Raw genomic sequence first — 21,901 nt, forward strand, 5'->3', positions numbered from 1 at the left:
TTTCTTTATTAAGCTATCTGTACACATACAATGATTAACATGTGTGTTTCGGGCTATCATGCCCCTCATCAGCAGGATTACAATGGTTATAATATTTAACTATAAAATAATAAATAGATAATTAAGNAGAATTGAGGAAAAAGTTCTTAAAGAAAACAGTCTTTCTTTATTAAGCTATCTGTACACATACAATGATTAACATGTGTGTTTCGGGCTATCATGCCCCTCATCAGCAGGATTACAATGGTTATAATATTTAACTATAAAATAATAAATAGATAATTAAGAAAAATAAATTTGAATTAATGGATGAAAAAGAAGTTGTTTATTCGTTTAATTGCTGTTGTGATCCTAATTAAACTTATATAGGGGAGACCAAGAGAAAATTAGGAATTAGAATAAAATAGCATATATGTGCCATAAGAGGTATTTATGCAAATTCTGCAGTGGCTGAACATTGTAATAATTATAGTTGTCAGATAAAATTAGATACAGTAAAAATAAAGAAAAAAGAACCAAATAATTATAAAAGGCAGTTATATGAACACATAAATATCAAAAATGAAAAAAATAAGAATAAATCATAATTTAGGCAGGATAATCCACCAATCATGGGCCACCATCTTAGATAACGAATGAGTATAAATATCTTGGTCAGTTCAACATGCGCCAGTATTGTGTAATTTTGATAAAACATGTAAAGGTAAAAACATTTTTTAAAGGAATTTAGTAGTTTTACAAAAGGTTTTTAGTTCTGATGTAATAATTTTTAATTTTTTAATTTTAAAATAGGAATATGAAGCAAAATAAAATTAAAAACCGATTATTGTCGGTAATTGGATGCCTGTATATTATAAGTTTTTTGTAAATAAGTTGTCGGTAAATTAATTTTATTTTTTTATTTTTCTTAATTATCTATTTATTATTTTATAGTTAAATATTATAACCATTGTAATCCTGCTGACGGGGGCATGATAGCCTGAAACACAGATGTTAATCTGTGTTTCAGGCTATCATGTACAGGTAGCTTAGTAAAGAAAGTCTGTTTTCTTTAAGAACTTTTTCCCCAATTCTTGTGTAAATGCTTAACACCAGTATAATTTTCCTGTTAATGATTAATGTCCACGTTGACAAATATATAACAAAAACAAGTTAGTTTGTAAATGTAATGCTCACTCTATTAATTTGAAAATGCAGCCACAGGAAGTAAATGTATGCAAGGTGCATTTTGAAAAACAGAGTACAAGACAACTGGGCAGTAGTCAAGTGGGTGACAGTTAACTGGGCAAGCTCATTTGGGCAACAGATACTTAAAATTTTTTGCATGTTTAGAAAGTATATGATTGTGTAGATATTGTTTGTTTATTTTTTCGTAAATATTGGTAAAATATTTATAAATATAAATATGGTTAAGCCTTATGAAGTATGAGTTATAAGTTATAAACTATGAGTTATGAATTATTTCCAACTTAAGAAAAGGAAATGTTTCAAACATCTTACTGTAGCATTATTAATTATTTTATGTCAGAAGACATTAACAAATCACATCAAAGAAAAGCAGTTCTTCGAAAACAAATTCTTTCAAAGAGCTGCTTTTTTTTTATGTGATTTATTGACTGTTTCTAATTCTTTTGAAGAACTTGCAAATCAATTTAACATATGTATGTATAAGGGCAAATCATTTTCAAAAATAAAATTTAAAATAAAAATTTTGTTTTGATTTCATGTCTTTTTTTTTGTTTTAATGTTTGTTTGAGCGCACATAAATATGTTTGTTAATTACAAAATTGTTCTTTTAACTCATTTCTCAAAAAAAAAATGTTATTTAAATTTACCAGGATCATTAGAAAAGAATGATGATTTTAATATAGAGAACAAAAAAATTTTGTATTTTGTCACCCAGATGTCCAGATGTCAGCAGTATCCCAGTTGACCATCACCCAGTTGATGGTGTCCTTAAAAAACATTCTATTCTCCTGTTTGCAGGGCCTGATGATGTTCACATTTTTAAATATATTCACTTATGACTGTATTATCAGGTACACAGGATCTGTTGACTAACACAAAATCAATTAAAGTTATCATACAATCAACAGTTTAACAGATTTCATATCAGTATGACCCAGCATTAAATTTTCCAGAATTTTCCAAAATTTTTCAGAAATTTTCCAAATTTTGCAGATATCACAATGAAATATCTGCAATAATTTTTTTTATAATCTTCAGCAATAATTTAAAAAAATTATTGCTGAAGATATAATTTTTTATAATCTTCAGCAATAATTTTTTTATATTCTTCAGCAGTATATCTCTGCTTAAACTTAGTTTCGTAAGAAACCCACTGCTGGATATCATTCACTGGGCTTGCTGTAGTTCAAAAAACCACTAAAACCAAAACAAAATAAAAGCAAAGGAGAGGGAGAAACATGTATCAAGAGATCTGTTTATAATGTAATACAAATAAATTGCCAAGAGGTATGATGAATAAAGTAAATTAGATTGCCAGTTACACTACCTGAACTTCTGATTGATCCCTCACTTTCAGACATATTTAATTTAGATATGACCATACTAGTTACCCATGGTGCTGACTGGGGAGAACTCAGCAACCACAGCCTACAATCACTCACTACTAAAGTATTTAAGTAAATAATTAGTAAATGAGATTGCATTAAATCAACTTTTTGTCCAATTTTAATGAAGACTCCAACTTTAAAGACCAGAAAAGTTTGAAAAAGATGCACATTAAAATTGAGAAAACACAATAAGTTACAAACTATAATATTAAGATATAAAATGCTTATTATATAATTTTCTGATCACCATGTCTTAATATAGATGTTAGCAAACAATTGCTTTGTATACAATAATGTGTAAAATGCATGCTGTATGAAAAACATTATGTTTACAATAAGGCACAGAAAATAACATATAGCAATAAAGAAATTAGTTTTAAAAAATGCAACAAAGTTACAATAAAAAAGGAATAAATCACAACATATTCTTCACAATACAGGTAGTTCCTATCTTTACAAATTAATTGATTCCTAGAAGTTACTCATAAAATGGGGGCTTGTAAAGCAGAAGCTAATTTTTCATACAAATAAATAAATAATGCATACAGGATTTTAGATAGAGAAGTGTTGAAAAGAAGTAATACAATAAACAAACAATAATAAAAATATTTGTCAACAAAATGTATATTAAATTTATATTATAATAAAATTATATTATATTTATTAACATTAATTTTTTCTTTTAAAAGAAAATAAAATTACTTCTTTAAATGTTTTTGTCCAAATGATCACTTTTTTTCTGTAGACTGACTAGATACAGTAGTAGTGCCTCTGTCAAGAAAATTCTCAAGTGTTGTTAGTTTATATGCCAATTTTTTCTCATTATATATTTCTTGATAACAGGCAATGGCATTTTCTAAAATCTCGCAATTTGAAACTTACTACTATGTTGAAAGTTTGTCTTGAGATTCAAAGGTCTGCATAACGTTTTCCAGATTTCTAAAAGCTTTATTTATATTTATATTATACATTAAGTATTGTATTGAAAGTACAAAAATAATAAAAACAAACATACATAAGCTGCAAACTAACAACAATACAGTATGTGCTCTTAACAATGACTCATTAAAATAGCCATTCACTAGCTCATACCTACGACAATGTTTCATTAATACCATCTCCCCCAATGCAGTAATGAGTAAGATCGTAAAACAGTAAAGTAGGAGCTAACTGTATTTGTAATGAATTCTGTAATTGAATGATTACTGTTAGTGACATCATAAAAGCATGTTTAGACTTTCTGCTATAGATACAATGTTATGATGTCTTTTCCAGTTGATATGTTTGAGACGCATATTATATTTCAAGACACTTGAAGTACTTTTCAAAATTTTCAAACTTTCTCAATTTTGTAAATCTTTGACCTTAGGCTTGCTATATCAGGTATACTTGTGATGGAAAATTCCATCACTATGAATAACATTACCAAGTAAATCTTGTCAATGCCACATTCAAGACATAATTTTGTAATAATTGTTAAGTTTGACTGACTGCCATTCAAGAATATCAATTACCACCAATGCTATGGTCAGCTTAAAATTAACTGAAAATGTAATATATTGTGCTATGATTTATCAAATGATAAGAAAAAATTATTTTTGCTTACCATTAAGTTTTTGTAAAAAATTACCGATTTTATCAAACATAGAAAAACAAACAATGCAATTTCATTTGTGAGATGTGCATTTCTATTGTATTCCCATATGAATTCAAACTTTTCTTAGAACAATACATTATAATTTTTTAATACAGTAGTCATCACTGAACTTAGACCAGGCCGCAGTTAACATGCCATCCAATCGATAGAACTTTATAATTATTGTAAAATCACATAAGTGATTATAAAGTCAGCGTGAAGTGATAAATAATTTTATTAATTCAGAGATTAGAAAATCACAAAAAATTGTTAATTAATGCTTATGTTCATGCAAATGAGAAATTCGTATACATTTCTCCATTTTTCCCCATGGATGATGTGTGTATTGATGAATGAAGAACAAACAATAAGCTTTTCTGGACAGTGCAAACTGGAAGTACAAGTTAAACTTTGTTTTCTTTTGTAAACTTGAATCTATTAACCAGTCTATGTACAATATAATATTTTTATTAATTAATTATTTAATATTTATTTATTATTAAAAAATTTTTATATAAGAAATTAATGATTACATATGTCAATGAATGCATATCTAATTACAAAATTGATAGAAAGGTAAAAATCTAGAACATTGATGTAGAGCAAGTGGTTTAAAATTTCTTTGCTCTTGTAAATGAAGTCAAGTGGCATTTAGTATAATGCATAACATTTGCTCTCTAAACAATGCAATTGCATCACATTGCAAGTGAACCACAGTCAACTAGTGCCAAATTCTTTTAATAGCAAGGTTGCGGCCAAAGTTTTCATCTCTAAAATGTGAACATCAAATGTCGAGTGCCACTTACAAGATAGTGGCACTTGACGTTCACATTTTAGAGATAAAACTTCGGCCATAACCTCGCTAATAACTCTATTCTATAAATTGAACAAAATTAAACCTGCCAATTTTAAGCTGGTCCAAAGTATCAGAAGTAATTTATTTTCTTGAAAATAAGTGAATTGACATTCAAAAATTATTGTAAATTTGAAAATTTAATGTAGTAGTCTAAGAAAAATTTGAATGCAGTGATTGAATATGTGTGTTCCACCAATAAAAAGTAGCTTGTACAGAATATATAGCAATCTGAAGACAGGAAATTTTATTAGATTTATTTAAATACACCAAACTGAAATTAGTTATTTTATTTTATAGACAGACTATTTTTAACTTCAAAACAAGTTTTTTTTCTTTTTGCAATAATAAACTTACCCATAGATGTTTTGGTGATTCTGAATCTCCTGCTGGAAGTTCCAAATGTAAGTCTCCTCCACTGGAATACATTTCTGTTAGCTAATAAAAATAGATTAATAATTTTATATTATAATTCTCAAAATATGATTAATTTCTATAAACAATAAAAATACAACGTAATCAGAGTCATTCAAAACTATAAAAAACATTTAACAATCCAGATTACACACATATCTGTTGAACTTGTATAATTTTTATTTTTTTGCCTGATGTTTTCAAATATAATGAATCATCATCAAGAAATCCAGTTCAAATTACATTTACTTCTAAGTTAGGGGTCCCCAAAGTGGTCAATAAGAGTTCTCCAGGGGTCAATTAATACCAAAGAGGATCAATTAAATTGTCTAGGAAAAAATAGAATAATCCAATAAAAATTCGAAATACGGATATGATCAACAACATTACTGACTACCCTAGTTATAACTTGAGTTTTGCCTTATCCTATGGGACTTTAAGCATGTATTACTCTGTTTTCACGCATCTGGCAACTGTACTAGTGTTGCAAACATGTTATGAATGCTGGTATTCATTATACACATACATACGTTGCACTGTTACACTCTAGTTGGGTTGTTACTCTAAGTATTTTATATCTAAATGTAGATATTTTGTCCTTTACAGAGAAAATATCGTAATATATCAAAATCATTAATATAGTACAGAAGCGTTTGCAAGAAAAAATGGAGCTATTTAAATCTTCACTGGCACGATCCGATTTTAAATATTTTTCAAACTTGCAAGTACTAAAAGAAAATGAAAAGGTTTCCGGCTGTGATTTGGAGATATATATTAAACATCTTGATAAATTAAGAGAAGACTTTAAAGCACGTTTCAAAGAATTAGAGAATATGCATGTTTCCGAATGGTTTGCTAATCCATTTGATGTAAAAATAGATAATGAAGGTAGTGAAACTGGCTTAAAAGATGAACTGAGTGAAATATGTGTAGATCTCGAAGCTAAAGCGTTATTTAAAAATAAACCTCAGTGAATTTGGGAGCAATAACAATATTGCCACTAAATATCCCAAGCTCAGAGCAGAAGCCGAACCTTTCTTACTTGCCTTCCCAACTTCATACATGGTTGAAGCTGGTTTTAGCCACGCAAATGCAATTTTGACAAAACAGAGGAACAGATTGAACTTGGAAAACTGTGGTGATTTGCGACTAAAACTTACCAATTTTCAACCAAANTCAGAGCAGAAGCCGAACCTTTCTTACTTGCCTTCCCAACTTCATACATGGTTGAAGCTGGTTTTAGCCACGCAAATGCAATTTTGACAAAACAGAGGAACAGATTGAACTTGGAAAACTGTGGTGATTTGCGACTAAAACTTACCAATTTTCAACCGAATATCAATAATCTTGCCGCTTCTCTTCAGAGACATCCATCCCACTAATATCAACTATTTTAATAAAAAGGTATGTCTACATATTTTTAAGGCATTCAGTAGTAGTCGCAAAATGAGAATAAGAGTTTTTTTCATCCAATATAACTAATGTTGTGTTTTCAAAGATAAGTGCGTATTTTACATATTATGACATGTATGGTTTAAGAACTATAGGCAAATTTCCATCTATCCATAATTTTGCTATTATTTTTTAAGATTATAAATCAGTGGAAAATATCTCCTTTTTCTGTTAATGTTATTGGGTGGATTTTATAAAATATGGGAACTATAAATTCTTTTGTTGGGTTATTATGCAGGTTTCCTTATCGCTTAACATTAGAAATGCAAAAATGATTTAATGTTTTTGTTAAATATTAATACTTAATCTGGGGATCGATAAGAAGGCAAATATTCTATAAAGGGATCGACGGGATAAAAAGTTTGGGGACCCCTATTCTAAGTTATACATATTCTATTAGACAGACCAAAAGATGAATCATAATAATCTAAAAATGTTAGATAATGTAAACAAATGTATATTATGCATGTGTGTTTCTATGTACAGTACAATACTGCATATCAAAATGCCACATTATCTACTCACTGGCCTCTCATTTGTTTTTTCGTTTTACTTTTGCTCTCATACAGGGCTTTAAAGCAGTCATGGCAGTGAAAAAAGAGAGTTCACACTGAAAATAAGCTAATAGTGTTAAAGTAAACTAAAAGAGGCATTATTAAAAAAATACACAAAAACACACACATTTTGTATCAATAACATTGCATATGATATTAGATTGATTTTTAATTGGACTGAAAAAATTAAATATGAAAATAGTTAGGCTGAGTTTATACTTCAGAAAAGTGACCAGTAAGACTGCATTAAGCCAGAACGGGCCTGCATTAAGTTTTCATGTGCCTCATACTGAGTTCCTACCGTTATACAGCAAAGGAAATGGAAGAGTAACATAACTACCAGAATGTGTCTCCATATAACATGTCAAATTTCAAATGCCATTTATTTCAAGGTACATTTTTCTTTATTTCTTTTTAAAAAAGTTTGTAATTAAAGATGATTTTCTTTTGTTTAAGTCATGCTGCAGTTTTTGCACTTCTCTTGTTTTCTCTTCTTCATCACACTGAATTTTCTTCACACCAGAGTAAGCAATTCACTATAAAGTTTATGTATTAAAGGATCACTGCACTGAAAATGCCCAGTAAACTTTGTGAATAGTTCAGCACTAGATATTCCCAGAGTTCAACTTTGATGATAGAACACTTCAATGAGTTTGAGATTATCTTATATGAAACACTATTCATTAAGTTGGAATTCTTGAGGAATGTGCTTTAGGAAGTATTAGTCCTTCCCATTGTTCAATCAGTCTTTTGCTGCAAGACTAAACATCAGTTATCTAGTTGATGAATACTTCATAAATTTGTTGCATGGCAAATTAAGTTTCTCTTGAATTTCTGTGTATTCATCAAAGCAACACCCAACAAAAAAGCTGTGTGTTGCTATGATGAGATCACCACCATCTCCATCCAACTCTTTCAGGCCTTTCAAAAAGGTATTGTGGATTGTATGAATGTTGCAAATTCGTATATTGATGAGGCCGTTTTTGCAAGTTGTCAGAATTTGCTCATTTGAGACAATACTTTTTTGTTTATGTTTGGTCCATTGCATCCAATCATCAGTAATTTATCAAAAGGTAGATATGCATCTTCAATTGCCAGTATTATTTTTGATTTAATTGTTTCGGCATCTGCATACCCGATAAATGAGGTCTGGAGATGCCTGCAGATAACTTCCTGTTGTTCCTCTGACCAATATCTAATCAGTATTTGCAGTTATTTTCTGTCTATTTTGCATGTCTCATCATAAGAAATACTATAATATGACCATTGTGCATCATCTACCATTTGATCAAAGAAATATGGGGCCAAAGCTTCAGTGATTAAGTATCTCATTTTTTGATGTGACAATGAGAATTCTTTTGGAAGATTGTCTGCACACTTGGCATTGATTGTCTCCTTTATATCATGACATGATGCAAATGAATAATTGCTGGCTATCATTTTCATAGTCCATATAAGCTCTGCAATGTAAACACCATCTTTTGCACTACAAAGTTGAAGCACTGATTGTTGTAATGATTGGTGTTCTGAACTGACACCTGAGTCTACAACATTACTCACACTAGCAACACTTTCAGTACTAATACTTTGACATTGAGACATCTGAGGGGCAGTCATCAGTCTTAACTGCTTAGGACCAAAGGCTTCATTGCATTTATTTATATGTTTCTTGCAGCTTGAACGTTGGAGAATTGCAGTATGGGGGTGTGCTGGTCACTATATTTCTCCTGAACATATTTACAAGAATAAAAAAATAAATTCCACATGGAAAGTGAAAAAAGCTAAAAAAGTAAGTTTGTCTCAGAAAAAGCTAAAAAAGAGAAGAGCTATGAAAAAAGCTTAAAAAGTGAAAAAAGTGAGTCACTTTAAGCCCTGCTCATACAATTCAGATTAGTATGACAGCTTCATTAAAGGTATGCTTATAGATCAAACTAGACTTGCGAGTAATTTACCAGGAAAACCTAACGTATCATAATCAATCCAATACAAATTGATCTTAATGTGAGGATTTAAGCTCTTTTGTGAATTTTAAATCTTCAATTAATTTTTCAATCATTATTTCCCTTCTTCCTCCAGTTTCCCCTTTCTGGGAGGTCATAACTAGACCTTTCGACCCTTCAGTTTTCTGTGTCACTTCGATAAGTGTCCTTTTAAACTTCCAAAGACATTTCAGATGATAGATAAGGTTCTCCCCTCGCTACCAGGAATAATTCATTTCCATCTTCATTACGATTTACAAAATAACTAGCCAATTAACAAGAACCTAAACTTATTACGCGATCAAGGGTAACAAAAAGGTCACCTACAAGTGAAGTCCAAACCGAACCAACCCACACACTTTCTATTTCATCCGATTTTATGACCATATAAGGAACAATTATTACTAAGGTTGCAAGACAAACACTGACCTTAATCACCTCCAGCAATTAATTCAGTTAGTTTGACAGCTGTTATCAAATTTACGAGGTAGAATGAGTAATCATAACGGATGAAAGATGTAAAAAATCTAAAGAAATGTTTCAATTTCTGACAATTAACATAAACAAAACCTGGACGCAAATCAAACTTAGACGAGATTGCATCAGAATTTCCCCCGATAGTTCCCCCTCTGGGACGTGTATAAAAAAGGGCTTGGACACAGTCCTCCAGGCAGACATCATCAGACCCATACCATCATTCTGACCGTCGCCATCTCGCCATAATTGCCCATGGTCAACTTTGCCAATCCAGGAACGTTTTTACGAATGGCCATACAACAGGATCAGGAACCCAGAGGTAGTATTTTCAATTATTTGTAAACTCTCTCTCTCAGGTCTCTCTCAGTTATAAGCTAGATTAAGGTTAGTTTAACTTAGAGGATACTGGGGACAGATAAAGGTCCAGAACTTAGATGGTCTACTGGCAAGAATAGATTAATCATTGTCATGACTTAAAATTATTTTTGATTATTTCCATTTTTGTAGCCATTCGTTTTGTACTCGCTTTGTATAACTTTATAGTTTATTAAATATGTTATTCTTATATCTAAATATGTGTCATCCTTGAGTACGAACGACACCTTGTCATGACCTCACTAACCCTCCTACTCATTTACCACATACACCATCCCAGACAAAGGAGCCGATAAGGAGGGACAAGCTTGGTGCTCTACCCCCTCAGTTTACATTAACACTTGCAGGAAATTTCTTTCCAAGTTCAGTTAAGTTCAAAGGATTGCACAAGGTGATGGAAAGTGGAAATTGAAATTATGAGAAGCAGAGCATTGATCATGGGATGAAAAAGACTGCCATGTATATGTCTATTAACTACACAGATCTCAGTCATTACATTATACCTTCTGTTTGGATTGGTGCAACATGATGACCAGTGTTGCCAAATTGGGCAGCATTTGAAACAAATAACAACTAAAATTTCCATGTTGGCAACATTTTGGGTGGCATTTCCATAGAGAAACTGAAATTAAATATAAATTACTCATAGAATATGTCTGAATTGGAGAGAAGAATTTAAAGAGAAACAGTTGCAACTGTCTTCAGTTAAATTTTGGACAAGAGTCTATACCAAAAGAAATGCTGGAGACAAGCAACCTTTCAGGAAATTGGAAAAATTTGTTTTCTAAGCTCTTTAATTGCCTGCAAATAATGCAAGAATAGAATAAAATGTACCCTTTGACTTGTCTTTGAAGTCATATGATATACAAGCTGTCTTTCTTTCCCCAATATGACAGCTCTGATTCAACCCAAGGATCAGGAAATTTTGGAATCAACTAAATGGTGATGTTGACATGCAATTCTCACCTCCCAGAAGGAATGTGAAAACAGTTCCACTAAGGCTATGATGAAGGCATGGAAAGCCATCAACATGTGTTGTTTTCCAAACAGAAAAGCATGAAACATGGCAGAAAGCACTACCATACTGAAGCATTGGAAAAAAAAGCATGGCTTTTGATTGATACCAAGTTGGGTTCAGCATTGAGTGACAATGATGAGACAATCAATTCAGAATCGTGAATTCCAGATAACAATCAGTGACATGTTCCACAAACTTTCAGAAGTTGATGAAGAGAATGTTACTACATGAGAAAAACTATAGACTATTAGATTAGGCTTTAACAGATGATAAAATAATCAAAAGTGTATAGGAATAAAAAGATGAAAATAAAGAGGAAGAAGACACTGCAAAGGCAAAGATAATGAAGATTTCTCACACTATTGTACCAAAGCTATAGACATCTGCAGTAAATAATGTTACAACAAGACATGAGCAGTACCAGCATAATGGTAGTAAAACAATTGTGTGACAGTGTGTTATTGATGAGCATGTTCATTAAAAACAATAAAAATTTATGGCATGTTTTGAAGTGACCACACTAAGTAAAAAAATGCAAATTTTATCTGTATAGTATTACATCTGTCTGTACATTTCTTTTACATATATACAGATATGCTTGTTTTATTAGTTTTAAAAACATTTAAAAACAGTATTTTTTGTAATTATAAATATATATATTTTAATAATACCTGTAATGTTAAACTGTGTGGATTATGCATACTAATTATTGGAGTATAACTGCTGTTTAATGGCATTCTTACTCCTAAAAATGGATGTAGCCGATATGGATTTGGTGATCCATTAGCTATAACCTGTAAAACAAAAATTTTTATTAAAATCATATTTATTTAATTAAACTTAATATTAATATGACTAACTACTAAAGATAGTGTGGTGTATTAGAATTTTTTAAAATAATTATATTTTGATTAGATATTTAATTGTTTACTTTTTGTCATATTTGAACGTTTTACTAAAGCTGAATTGTTCTGTATAATAATAAAAATTAGTATATTTCATATTTGGTATACAATAATAATAATAATAATAATAATAATGTTGTATACATACATAAATACATATATACATACATACAAACAAACAAACATACATGAAAGACATCGGCCATACACAAGGTATTTAGCCGACAGAAAAGAGGGTAAGGGAAAGGGGGAAGGAAGAGGGAGAAGAGATAGACAGCAGAGAAAGGTAGGATCACTCTGAATGGCAATAATGTTGTATACCAAATATGAAAATATTTTTCAAACTTCCAAATAAAAATAAAGTTTTATGAAATTTTGTTTATTATATGTGGAAATGAAATTGTTCACATGGAAATGTGAACAATTTCATTTCCACATATAATAAACAAAATTTCATAAAACTTTATTTTTAAAAATTTATAAAAATTATCATGATATTTTTTATTCTATGAAAATAATGTATAAATATCTCTTTTTACTGATTTCATTTCAATTATTTCATCTCTTTCTGTGTTGTGTTTTTGTCATAATTAGAAAATCATAGTATTTGATTCATATTATTTTGGATTTTTGAAAATAAACAATCATCCTTAATCACTGACAATACTAATCCAGGCTCATAAGCAGTTATTTTTACACATGTGTGAAGCAGCAATTTTTCACTATTTTTTACATTAATTATGCTGCACATAATTGCTGTTCTCAAAATTTGACAATTCTGAAAATTCTGTAATGTGTTCTCAGTATGTGCCAAATTTAATCACCATATGCTGTTTAGTTTTTTTTACAATATCTCAAACTTTGCAATAGCATAAACTAATGTGAAATGAGTTCAACTGAAAATAAATGACAGGAGAGCTGAGGTATTATAAGGGCCAGAAAATGGTTTTCCTGTATTTCTTGAGCACAAAATAAACTTGCAAAAATATTTAAAATTGTTGAAGGTCATAGCACCTCATGCTAGCTTATGAAGACAAACATTCAAGATCGCAGTGAGTTGCAGACTGTCATATCATTATGTCATGTGTAGATGGCAAACATCCCTGACATAATGCCTACTTCTTATAGCAATTATGTAAGACATCCATGACTTCTTGAATGACAGTCAGTAAAAATGAACACAAAAAAAATGCTGTGTTATGCATGTGATCATGTGATAATAACAAAGAAAACTAAGCATGACTATATGCACAAGGTGGATGATTTTCTACAGTAGTTTTTTCAGAACTATTTATATGGAAAAACTTTTTTCACCAAAATTTTTACAAGGTGGATATCATGCATCATGAGAATATCATGGAAGCACCTCTAACTAAGTCAATTTGGTAAAAAATGCATTTAAAAACTAGTACCACTATTGCATGTGATTGCAGGTTAATGAATTTACTTTACATTCTCTTTACATCAATTACCAAATTACATTTAAAATTGATATTACATGAAGTATCATATATCAATTTCACATAACACTGCTTGATTTTGTACAAATTAATAATGTTATATGGATATCCACTGTATTATGCATTTACATCATAGCAATAATAATAAAATGTAATAAAAATTATTTTTTACTTGTACTATTCTGAAATTGCATTAGTATTTTAACAAAGAGTTTATCCATAAGAAAGATAATTATAATAAAGATGTTTCCACAAAAAACTATTAAACAAATAACATTAAAAATAAAACTAAAATCATATACATCAAGGATGGGCAACCTTTTATGTGAGGGTCATATTTCAAAACTTTTGAACTGATGTGGACTGCATACAAGAGAAAAGAGGGAAAAAATGCTGGTAAATCACAATTATTTATTCATATATAATTATAAATTAGCATAGGTATGCTTAATTTAGCTTCTGAAACTGATGTAAACATAATATATCAGAAATATTTGGTTAAATACTAGTCACTGCTAGTTTTAAATTAGTTTCAATATGAATCTGTTAGCCAGTTTCTTGCTTTAATTTTTACTAAATTCATTGTGAGAAAAACTGTTCACATACATAAGTTGTAGAAAATAGCATTTAAATTTTTGCTGCATACTTCCTTAAGCTGGAAAATTAATATATTTATTCATATTGTATGCGATGTGGGCCGCAAAAAATATTAATGTGAGCCACATGCAGCCCTAGGGCCGTGGGTTGTCCATCCTTGATATACATCCTAAAAGTGAAAAGATACATACTTGATATTTAAAAGAACCTAAAGATGTATGAATAAATAAAGTATTTTCTACTGAACCTTCTTGTCTAGCAAGAAATACTACATCAAATGTTGTATTTCCTCCTGGAGGTATAACCTATAAATATGTTCATTAAAAAAATTAATATAAAATAATAATTATATTAAATTAAAAAGTTAATAGTTATATTTTAATGACATTTGTATCTTTCAATTTATTTTCATTGTACACACAAATAATTTTTTTATTTTTGAAAAAGAAGGAATATTAAACATTCTAAACTCTGCTTGATTACTGGATAAAGAACCTCTTAAAAAACTGAACAAGATTGACTGATTTATGTTATATATTAATTTAACTGCCAAATAGAGTAGATATTTCTGTGATATAACAACTTTAGAATATGGCTACAAAAAGTAAATTTACACTCCTAAACCTTAAAAGTCCAGTAGTAAATATTTAATAGCAAACAAATGTTTTCGACCGTCCTTTTGGTCTTCTTCAGGTTTAAAAAACCAGTGAGATTCGAACAAGTGAATGCGTAGAATAAAATTATGAAATAATTTTCAAAAAATAGAACAGCACAAACGTATTTTAAAAGAATAAACAGTTATGCATGTGCATTGCCATGGCGATGGAATGGTATATGTAATACATACACTGATATAAATACATATAAATACACCAAATGGGGGTGAGGTTTCTAACTGCTGGTGTGGGCGTTGCCCATTCCTTCATAGCAGTACTTCCAAGCATGTGATACATTGATGGCATCATTACAGTTAATGCAATTGATACATTAGAAACCTCACCCCCATTTGGTGTATTTATATGTATTTATATCAGTGTATGTATTACATATACCATTCCATCGCCATGGCAATGCACATGCATAACTGTTATTCTTTTAAAATACGTTTGTGCTGTTCTATTTTTTGAAAATTATTTCATAATTTTATTCTACGCATTCACTTGTTCGAATCTCACTGGTTTTTTAAACCTGAAGAAGACCAAAAGGACGGTCAAAAACGTTTGTTTGTTATTAAATATTTACTACTGGACTTTTAAGGTTTAGGAGTGTTAATTTATGTGCTTTCCAGTATTCATGTAAGAAGATTTTTAAATTTAAGTAAATTTACATTTTTTTTAATACAGAATACTGTTTAATAACAACTTGACTATAAAATTAATTAGCCAAAAAATCTGCTGGATTAAATTAGTTTGGTATTATAATATAACCATATTGTAATTAATAAAAAGTAATAAATGTATTGTTTAATTTATCATTATATATGATATACAATGATAAAATTTAATATAAAATTTCACACTTTTTGCAACATGAAATTTCAGGACTTTTTGAGAGTCACGTTCATGATTTTCCAGAATATATGGGAAAAATACAATCAAACTCTTATTTCTAATATTGATATAAAAAATGTTCTTTAGTACCTAATGCAATATCCAAATCAAATAATTCAGGAATTGTAATATGTCAAATGACTACTGGATTAAATTGGGCTACTTCTCTGCATTCTATTTTGAATTAATTTCTAAATAATTTGTCACTAGAAGCAGGCATTAGATGCCTTCTCTTATTAAATTTAATAATTATAATTAAATTAATATTTATAAATATTTTAGAATATTCTGGAAGAAAAGAATCGGCCTAGATTGGGACTTGAACCTGCAACTCCCGCTTACCATGCAGATGTGTTGCCACCAGTGCTTTCTCAGGTAGTGTAACTGGCAATGCATCTGCACAGTAAGTGGGAGTTGTGGATTCAAGTCCCACTCCAGGCCATTTCTTTTCCTTCAGAATATTCTAAATTATTTATAAATATTAATTTAATTATAATTATTAAATTTAATAAATTTAATAAGAGGTGTTTAACACCTGCCTCTAGTGACAAATTATTTAGAAATTGTTTAATAATCTGAAACTGTGTTGTTATTCTTTTCCATTATTAAAACACTATGTAGTGTAATTAATCAATCACTTGTCATTTTTTCATGTCAACTGAAAAAATGCCAATAACAACATTTCAACTGAATAAAAAATAGATGAAAAAATGCCAAGTGATCAATTAATTTTACTACATAATGTTTGAATAATGGTATTTAGAAATTAATTAAAAATAAAAGAAGAGAAGTAGCCCAATTTAATCCAGCAGTCATTTAGAATATTACTAATATATTGGGTTTTGAAATGTTTGTATATATATTGTACATGTTTTTGAAGCACATTAGTGAAAAATTGCACTAATGAAAGTTAGAAGTAAAAAGTAACTTCATTCCCAGTATCTACTTTTATTTTTTTCAGTGGTATTGTATCTGTCTATTGTGGTTTGCAATGTAGTGATTTTTATCAATGTACTGAAATTTTTATCACAAAATTTCAGTATATTTTATAATTATATTTCTTACCAGTTCATTACGGCAGGTTAAATTTGTTTATTTACATAGTAAATAAACAAATGCAACATTCTGTTTCCAATAGTAACATTTTAATATAACAACATATACTATATCATAATATTTTCATTGCTGTCAGCTGTACATTAAAGAAAATGCAGTTCATATACTATTTCTAATAGAAGATACTAAATAAACTTATTAAGTTAATGTTTACAAACATTGTTTAATGACCTGATTAAATATTTGTTAGTAGAATAATTGGAAATCACAAGTGCATATTTGAAAAGCTAGATTGTTCTACTTCCAGGATCAACACGTAGGGAGCCTGGCCAACAATCTAGCCGCTCAGAGGTGCACTTCTTGCAAATATTAGAGTAAAGGGGTCTGATATCCACATAACTGGAATTTACATTGTTTATCAACCAAAAATCTAACCAACCAAAAGTCTACTAATNAATTCTTTTCTTCCAGAATATTCTAAATTATTTATAAATATTAATTTAATTATAATTATTAAATTTAATAAATTTAATAAGAGGTGTTTAACACCTGCCTCTAGTGACAAATTATTTAGAAATTGTTTAATAATCTGAAACTGTGTTGTTATTCTTTTCCATTATTAAAACACTATGTAGTGTAATTAATCAATCACTTGTCATTTTTTCATGTCAACTGAAAAAATGCCAATAACAACATTTCAACTGAATAAAAAATAGATGAAAAAATGCCAAGTGATCAATTAATTTTACTACATAATGTTTGAATAATGGTATTTAGAAATTAATTAAAAATAAAAGAAGAGAAGTAGCCCAATTTAATCCAGCAGTCATTTAGAATATTACTAATATATTGGGTTTTGAAATGTTTGTATATATATTGTACATGTTTTTGAAGCACATTAGTGAAAAATTGCACTAATGAAAGTTAGAAGTAAAAAGTAACTTCATTCCCAGTATCTACTTTTATTTTTTTCAGTGGTATTGTATCTGTCTATTGTGGTTTGCAATGTAGTGATTTTTATCAATGTACTGAAATTTTTATCACAAAATTTCAGTATATTTTATAATTATATTTCTTACCAGTTCATTACGGCAGGTTAAATTTGTTTATTTACATAGTAAATAAACAAATGCAACATTCTGTTTCCAATAGTAACATTTTAATATAACAACATATACTATATCATAATATTTTCATTGCTGTCAGCTGTACATTAAAGAAAATGCAGTTCATATACTATTTCTAATAGAAGATACTAAATAAACTTATTAAGTTAATGTTTACAAACATTGTTTAATGACCTGATTAAATATTTGTTAGTAGAATAATTGGAAATCACAAGTGCATATTTGAAAAGCTAGATTGTTCTACTTCCAGGATCAACACGTAGGGAGCCTGGCCAACAATCTAGCCGCTCAGAGGTGCACTTCTTGCAAATATTAGAGTAAAGGGGTCTGATATCCACATAACTGGAATTTACATTGTTTATCAACCAAAAATCTAACCAACCAAAAGTCTACTAATAAAATGTTTTCAGTTTTACTAAAACTATTATCAGCTTTTCACTATATATATAAAACTGTATTTAAACAATAGTATATTACATAATACTAGGTAATATACCCTAGGTGGGGAACCTGCGGCCTCTGCGAGGTTCTTGTGCGGCCCTTTGCCACCTAGTACAAAAATGGTAGAGTTCGTTTCAAACAACTATTGTACATCAACGCCATGACAGTTGCACGAAAAATCCCGCCAAAGACAGTCATATTGTAACATGACGTCAGAATACTAGTCTGAAACGGACTCTAACACGCATGAGCGAGGCTCTGGCCCACAGACCATCCGTTTCAGACTTGGACACTCAATGTTAATTTTTTAAACAGTTTTTTAAAAAATGTTAATTTTTTAAAAAACTGTTTAAAAAGCGCTAGCAGCGCCAACTACCTTGTCTAAGAAGTAAACAAAACTCGGTTTCAGATCTCCCATTTGAGTGTCACACCTTGCTTTGGCTTCTCTGACTCGCATCTCTCAACGCTTCCCTGTTGCGATCTTCAGCAAACTGTAGTTAACAGTGAGTGCTTATAACAGTTACACGGTTTTATTGTATTTCTAGAAAGTATACACTTTGTTAAAGATATTATTTGATATTCGTTTTTTTATCCATCATGTCAAATAGTAAGAGAAGAAAATTAGGTGATGAAAACAGAACATTTAATGTAGAATGGGAGTTAGATTTTTTCTTTACTGCTGAGAAAGATAAAATGATGTGTTTGTTGTGCAATACAGTTTTAAATACTTTAAAAAAAGCGAATGCAAATAAACACTATTTGACTCATAAAGAACATAAATATTTCGCTTTAGAAGGTGAATCACGAAAAGCTGCACTTCAAAAGTTGAAAAATGAGAAGCATCATCAGCAGGCATCTTTTAGTGCCTTTGTAAATCAAAATTCCGCTGCAGTTGCTGTTACGTATAAAATAGCACATATACTTGGAAAAAGGGGCAAACCATTTAGTGACATTGAAATAATTAAAGAATGTATTGTTGAAGCAGTGAGTATGTTAGATCCAAGAAATGTCGACAAATACAAACAATTACCTCTTTCAAGAAGAACTGTAACAGATCGACAGCACGAATTAGCGCAAAATGTAACAGAGCAACTTCATACAATTATACAAAATGAAGATGTTTATTTTTCAATTGCTTTAGATGAAAGCACTGATAAAACAGATTCGGCACAAGTTTTATATTTTATTCGTGCTATAACTAAAGATTTTCAATGTTACGAAGAACTACTTGCGTTGGGTACACTAACTGGAAGAACTCGAGGAGCCGATATTTTCGAAAACTTCAAAGAAGTATGTAATAAATTACAATTGAATGTCAGTAATTTAGTCAGTGTCTGCACCGATGGCGCACCTTCCATGAGAGGCAAAAAAGAAGGATTCGTTGCTTTGTTAAAAAAGGAAAACTTAAACTTGAAAAAATTGATATCATTTCACTGCATTTTGCATCAGCAAAATCTTTGCGCAAAATCTACCATTTTGCAAGACACTCTGGATAGAACCATTGCCATTGTCAACTATATTCGCGTAAATGCAATGCGTCATCGTGAATTTCGGCAGATGCTCTCTTTAGATGAGGAAACGTATAGTGTTGACCTACCATACTACTGCAAGGTTCGCTGGCTATCAACAGGTCAGGTTTTGATAAAAGTTTTGTCTTTACGACGACAAATTTTAAACTTTTATCAAGAACAAGGAAAACAATGTGATCTATCAGATGAAGTATTTCTCAGAAACCTTGCATTTTTGTCTGATATGATGACAAAACAAAACAATTTAAATATTTGCCTGCAAGGTGAAACGAGGTATATTTATGAAATGTGGCAAAAGATCCAAGCGTTTAGAAAAAAATTATCATTTTTCAAAACATTGCTTTGTCGATCGGAAATATCTGCACAACACTTCCCGGAGCTAGCTAAAATGTTAAATGAGCAGAACTGTGAAAATAAAATATTCGATGAATATGTAGGTGTCTTGGATTGTTTAATAGAAGAGTATACTAATAGATTTTCTGATTTTGACGAGCACACTCCTGCTATGAAACTGGCATTTGAACCACATTTAATAGATATATCCGAGGCTCCTGCAGAACTACAAATGGAGTTAATTGATTTAGGGGAAGATAGTATCATCAAATCCCTTTTTAACGCTAAAAAGGATCCCATAGAAATCTGGAAAAATGCTGTTGAATATCCATGCCTTCGAGAACATGCTCGCCGTTTACTTTCCTGCTTCGGAAGTACCTACTGTTGCGAGACAACATTTTCTCTCATGTCAAAAATAAAAACAAATTTAAGAACGCAAATTACAGATGCACATTTAGAGGATCAATTAAAGCTGTGTGTTACGAAGCTTGATCCAAATATACAATTACTGTCAAACAAAAAACAAAGCCAAATAAGTCACTAACTTAGTGAATAAAAAAATATTTTTTATTGTATTTTTTTATATTTTTATATTACTTTATATGTATATTATATTTAAAATTTTGTAGTATTATATTTTTTTCTATATAATGCAATAAATTGTTAAATCTAGAGAAAAACTATAATAATTTCACAAAAGTCACTTTCTTAGGTCAATCAGCTTATGCGGCCTCTCTTATTGCTGCCTAATTTAAATGTGGCCTCTAATGGTAAAAAGGTTCCCCACCTCTGTAATATACTGTAAGTAGTGTTAAAAATTTTTTTATTAATTTATTTCAGTTTGTTTTGTATAAACTTTATTAAATATATTTTGTAACAAATCAATTTTTAAGTAATTAAATCTCCAATTTTTATATTTACATACAACTGAGAAAGTAAAATCATAATAGATATTATTAAGTATGAAGTAATATAGATTGTAAAATTAAGGAAAAGCAGCTCAATTAATAAATTATAAAGACATAATTAAAAATATGACTTCTAAACAAGATTGGCCAAGCTGATCTGATAGCATGCTCCACAAAAGTGAATCAAATATCAATTTTGTTTAAAACAAATTTTATAAATTCTTGGGATCAAGTAGTTGTTCAGAAGAATTTTTCACTGAATATACAGTAAGGGATGTGGTTTATAGATTCCAGAGAAACTGGGTAGTTTTTAACTATAGCTTACAGTGACCGTAAACAAAAATGTTCAGTTTCTTTATGCACATGAGTATGGACATGTGCAATGAATTGATTGAATGAAACATAACACTTAGGTATTGAAAATGAACAGTCATTGCACATGCATAATAAATGGATTAAACAGGGCATGCACGTGCACATGTACAATGAATGGATTGAAAGGATCATAATCTCAAATATATAATGTCTGACAGACACACAAAAGTCCTAACATAAAACACTTCACTACTATAGAGGAGCATGCTAAAAAACCTTTTATTTTTTGTAAATTATTTTATAAAAGTCTTATATTTGGTTTTTTTAGTATAATATATATTGTAAA

General features: G+C 29.9%; 2 protein-coding genes and 1 pseudogene across 2 annotated transcripts in view; 1 reads left to right on the top strand and 2 right to left on the bottom strand.

Moving 5' to 3' along the window:
• LOC111630635 (transmembrane protein 131-like) overlaps positions 1 to 18,927 on the bottom strand; it is a 28,305-nt gene extending 9,378 nt beyond the window's left edge. Inside the window, exons 1-4 of the mRNA XM_023374771.1 lie at positions 18,847 to 18,927; positions 14,488 to 14,601; positions 12,006 to 12,128; positions 5,423 to 5,503 (exon numbers count right to left, since the gene is read on the bottom strand). Of these exons, the coding sequence (XP_023230539.1) occupies positions 5,423 to 5,503; positions 12,006 to 12,128; positions 14,488 to 14,601; positions 18,847 to 18,927 (399 nt within the window). The remainder of the gene's footprint in view (positions 1 to 5,422; positions 5,504 to 12,005; positions 12,129 to 14,487; positions 14,602 to 18,846) is intronic.
• Positions 6,688 to 11,989, bottom strand: LOC111630638 (annotated as a pseudogene).
• On the top strand, positions 18,359 to 21,257 carry LOC111630639 (general transcription factor II-I repeat domain-containing protein 2B-like). Its single transcript, XM_023374778.1, has one exon. The coding sequence runs from the start codon at positions 19,068 to 19,070 to the stop codon at positions 20,874 to 20,876; it is 1,809 nt and encodes a 602-aa protein (XP_023230546.1). The 5' UTR covers positions 18,359 to 19,067; the 3' UTR covers positions 20,877 to 21,257.
• The last annotated feature ends 644 nt before the right edge of the window (positions 21,258 to 21,901 follow it).

This window comes from Centruroides sculpturatus, unplaced genomic scaffold (assembly GCF_000671375.1).
Source record: "Centruroides sculpturatus isolate CEXI.00-Female unplaced genomic scaffold, Cexi_2.0 scaffold348, whole genome shotgun sequence".
NCBI classification, from domain to species: Eukaryota; Metazoa; Arthropoda; class Arachnida; order Scorpiones; family Buthidae; genus Centruroides; species Centruroides sculpturatus.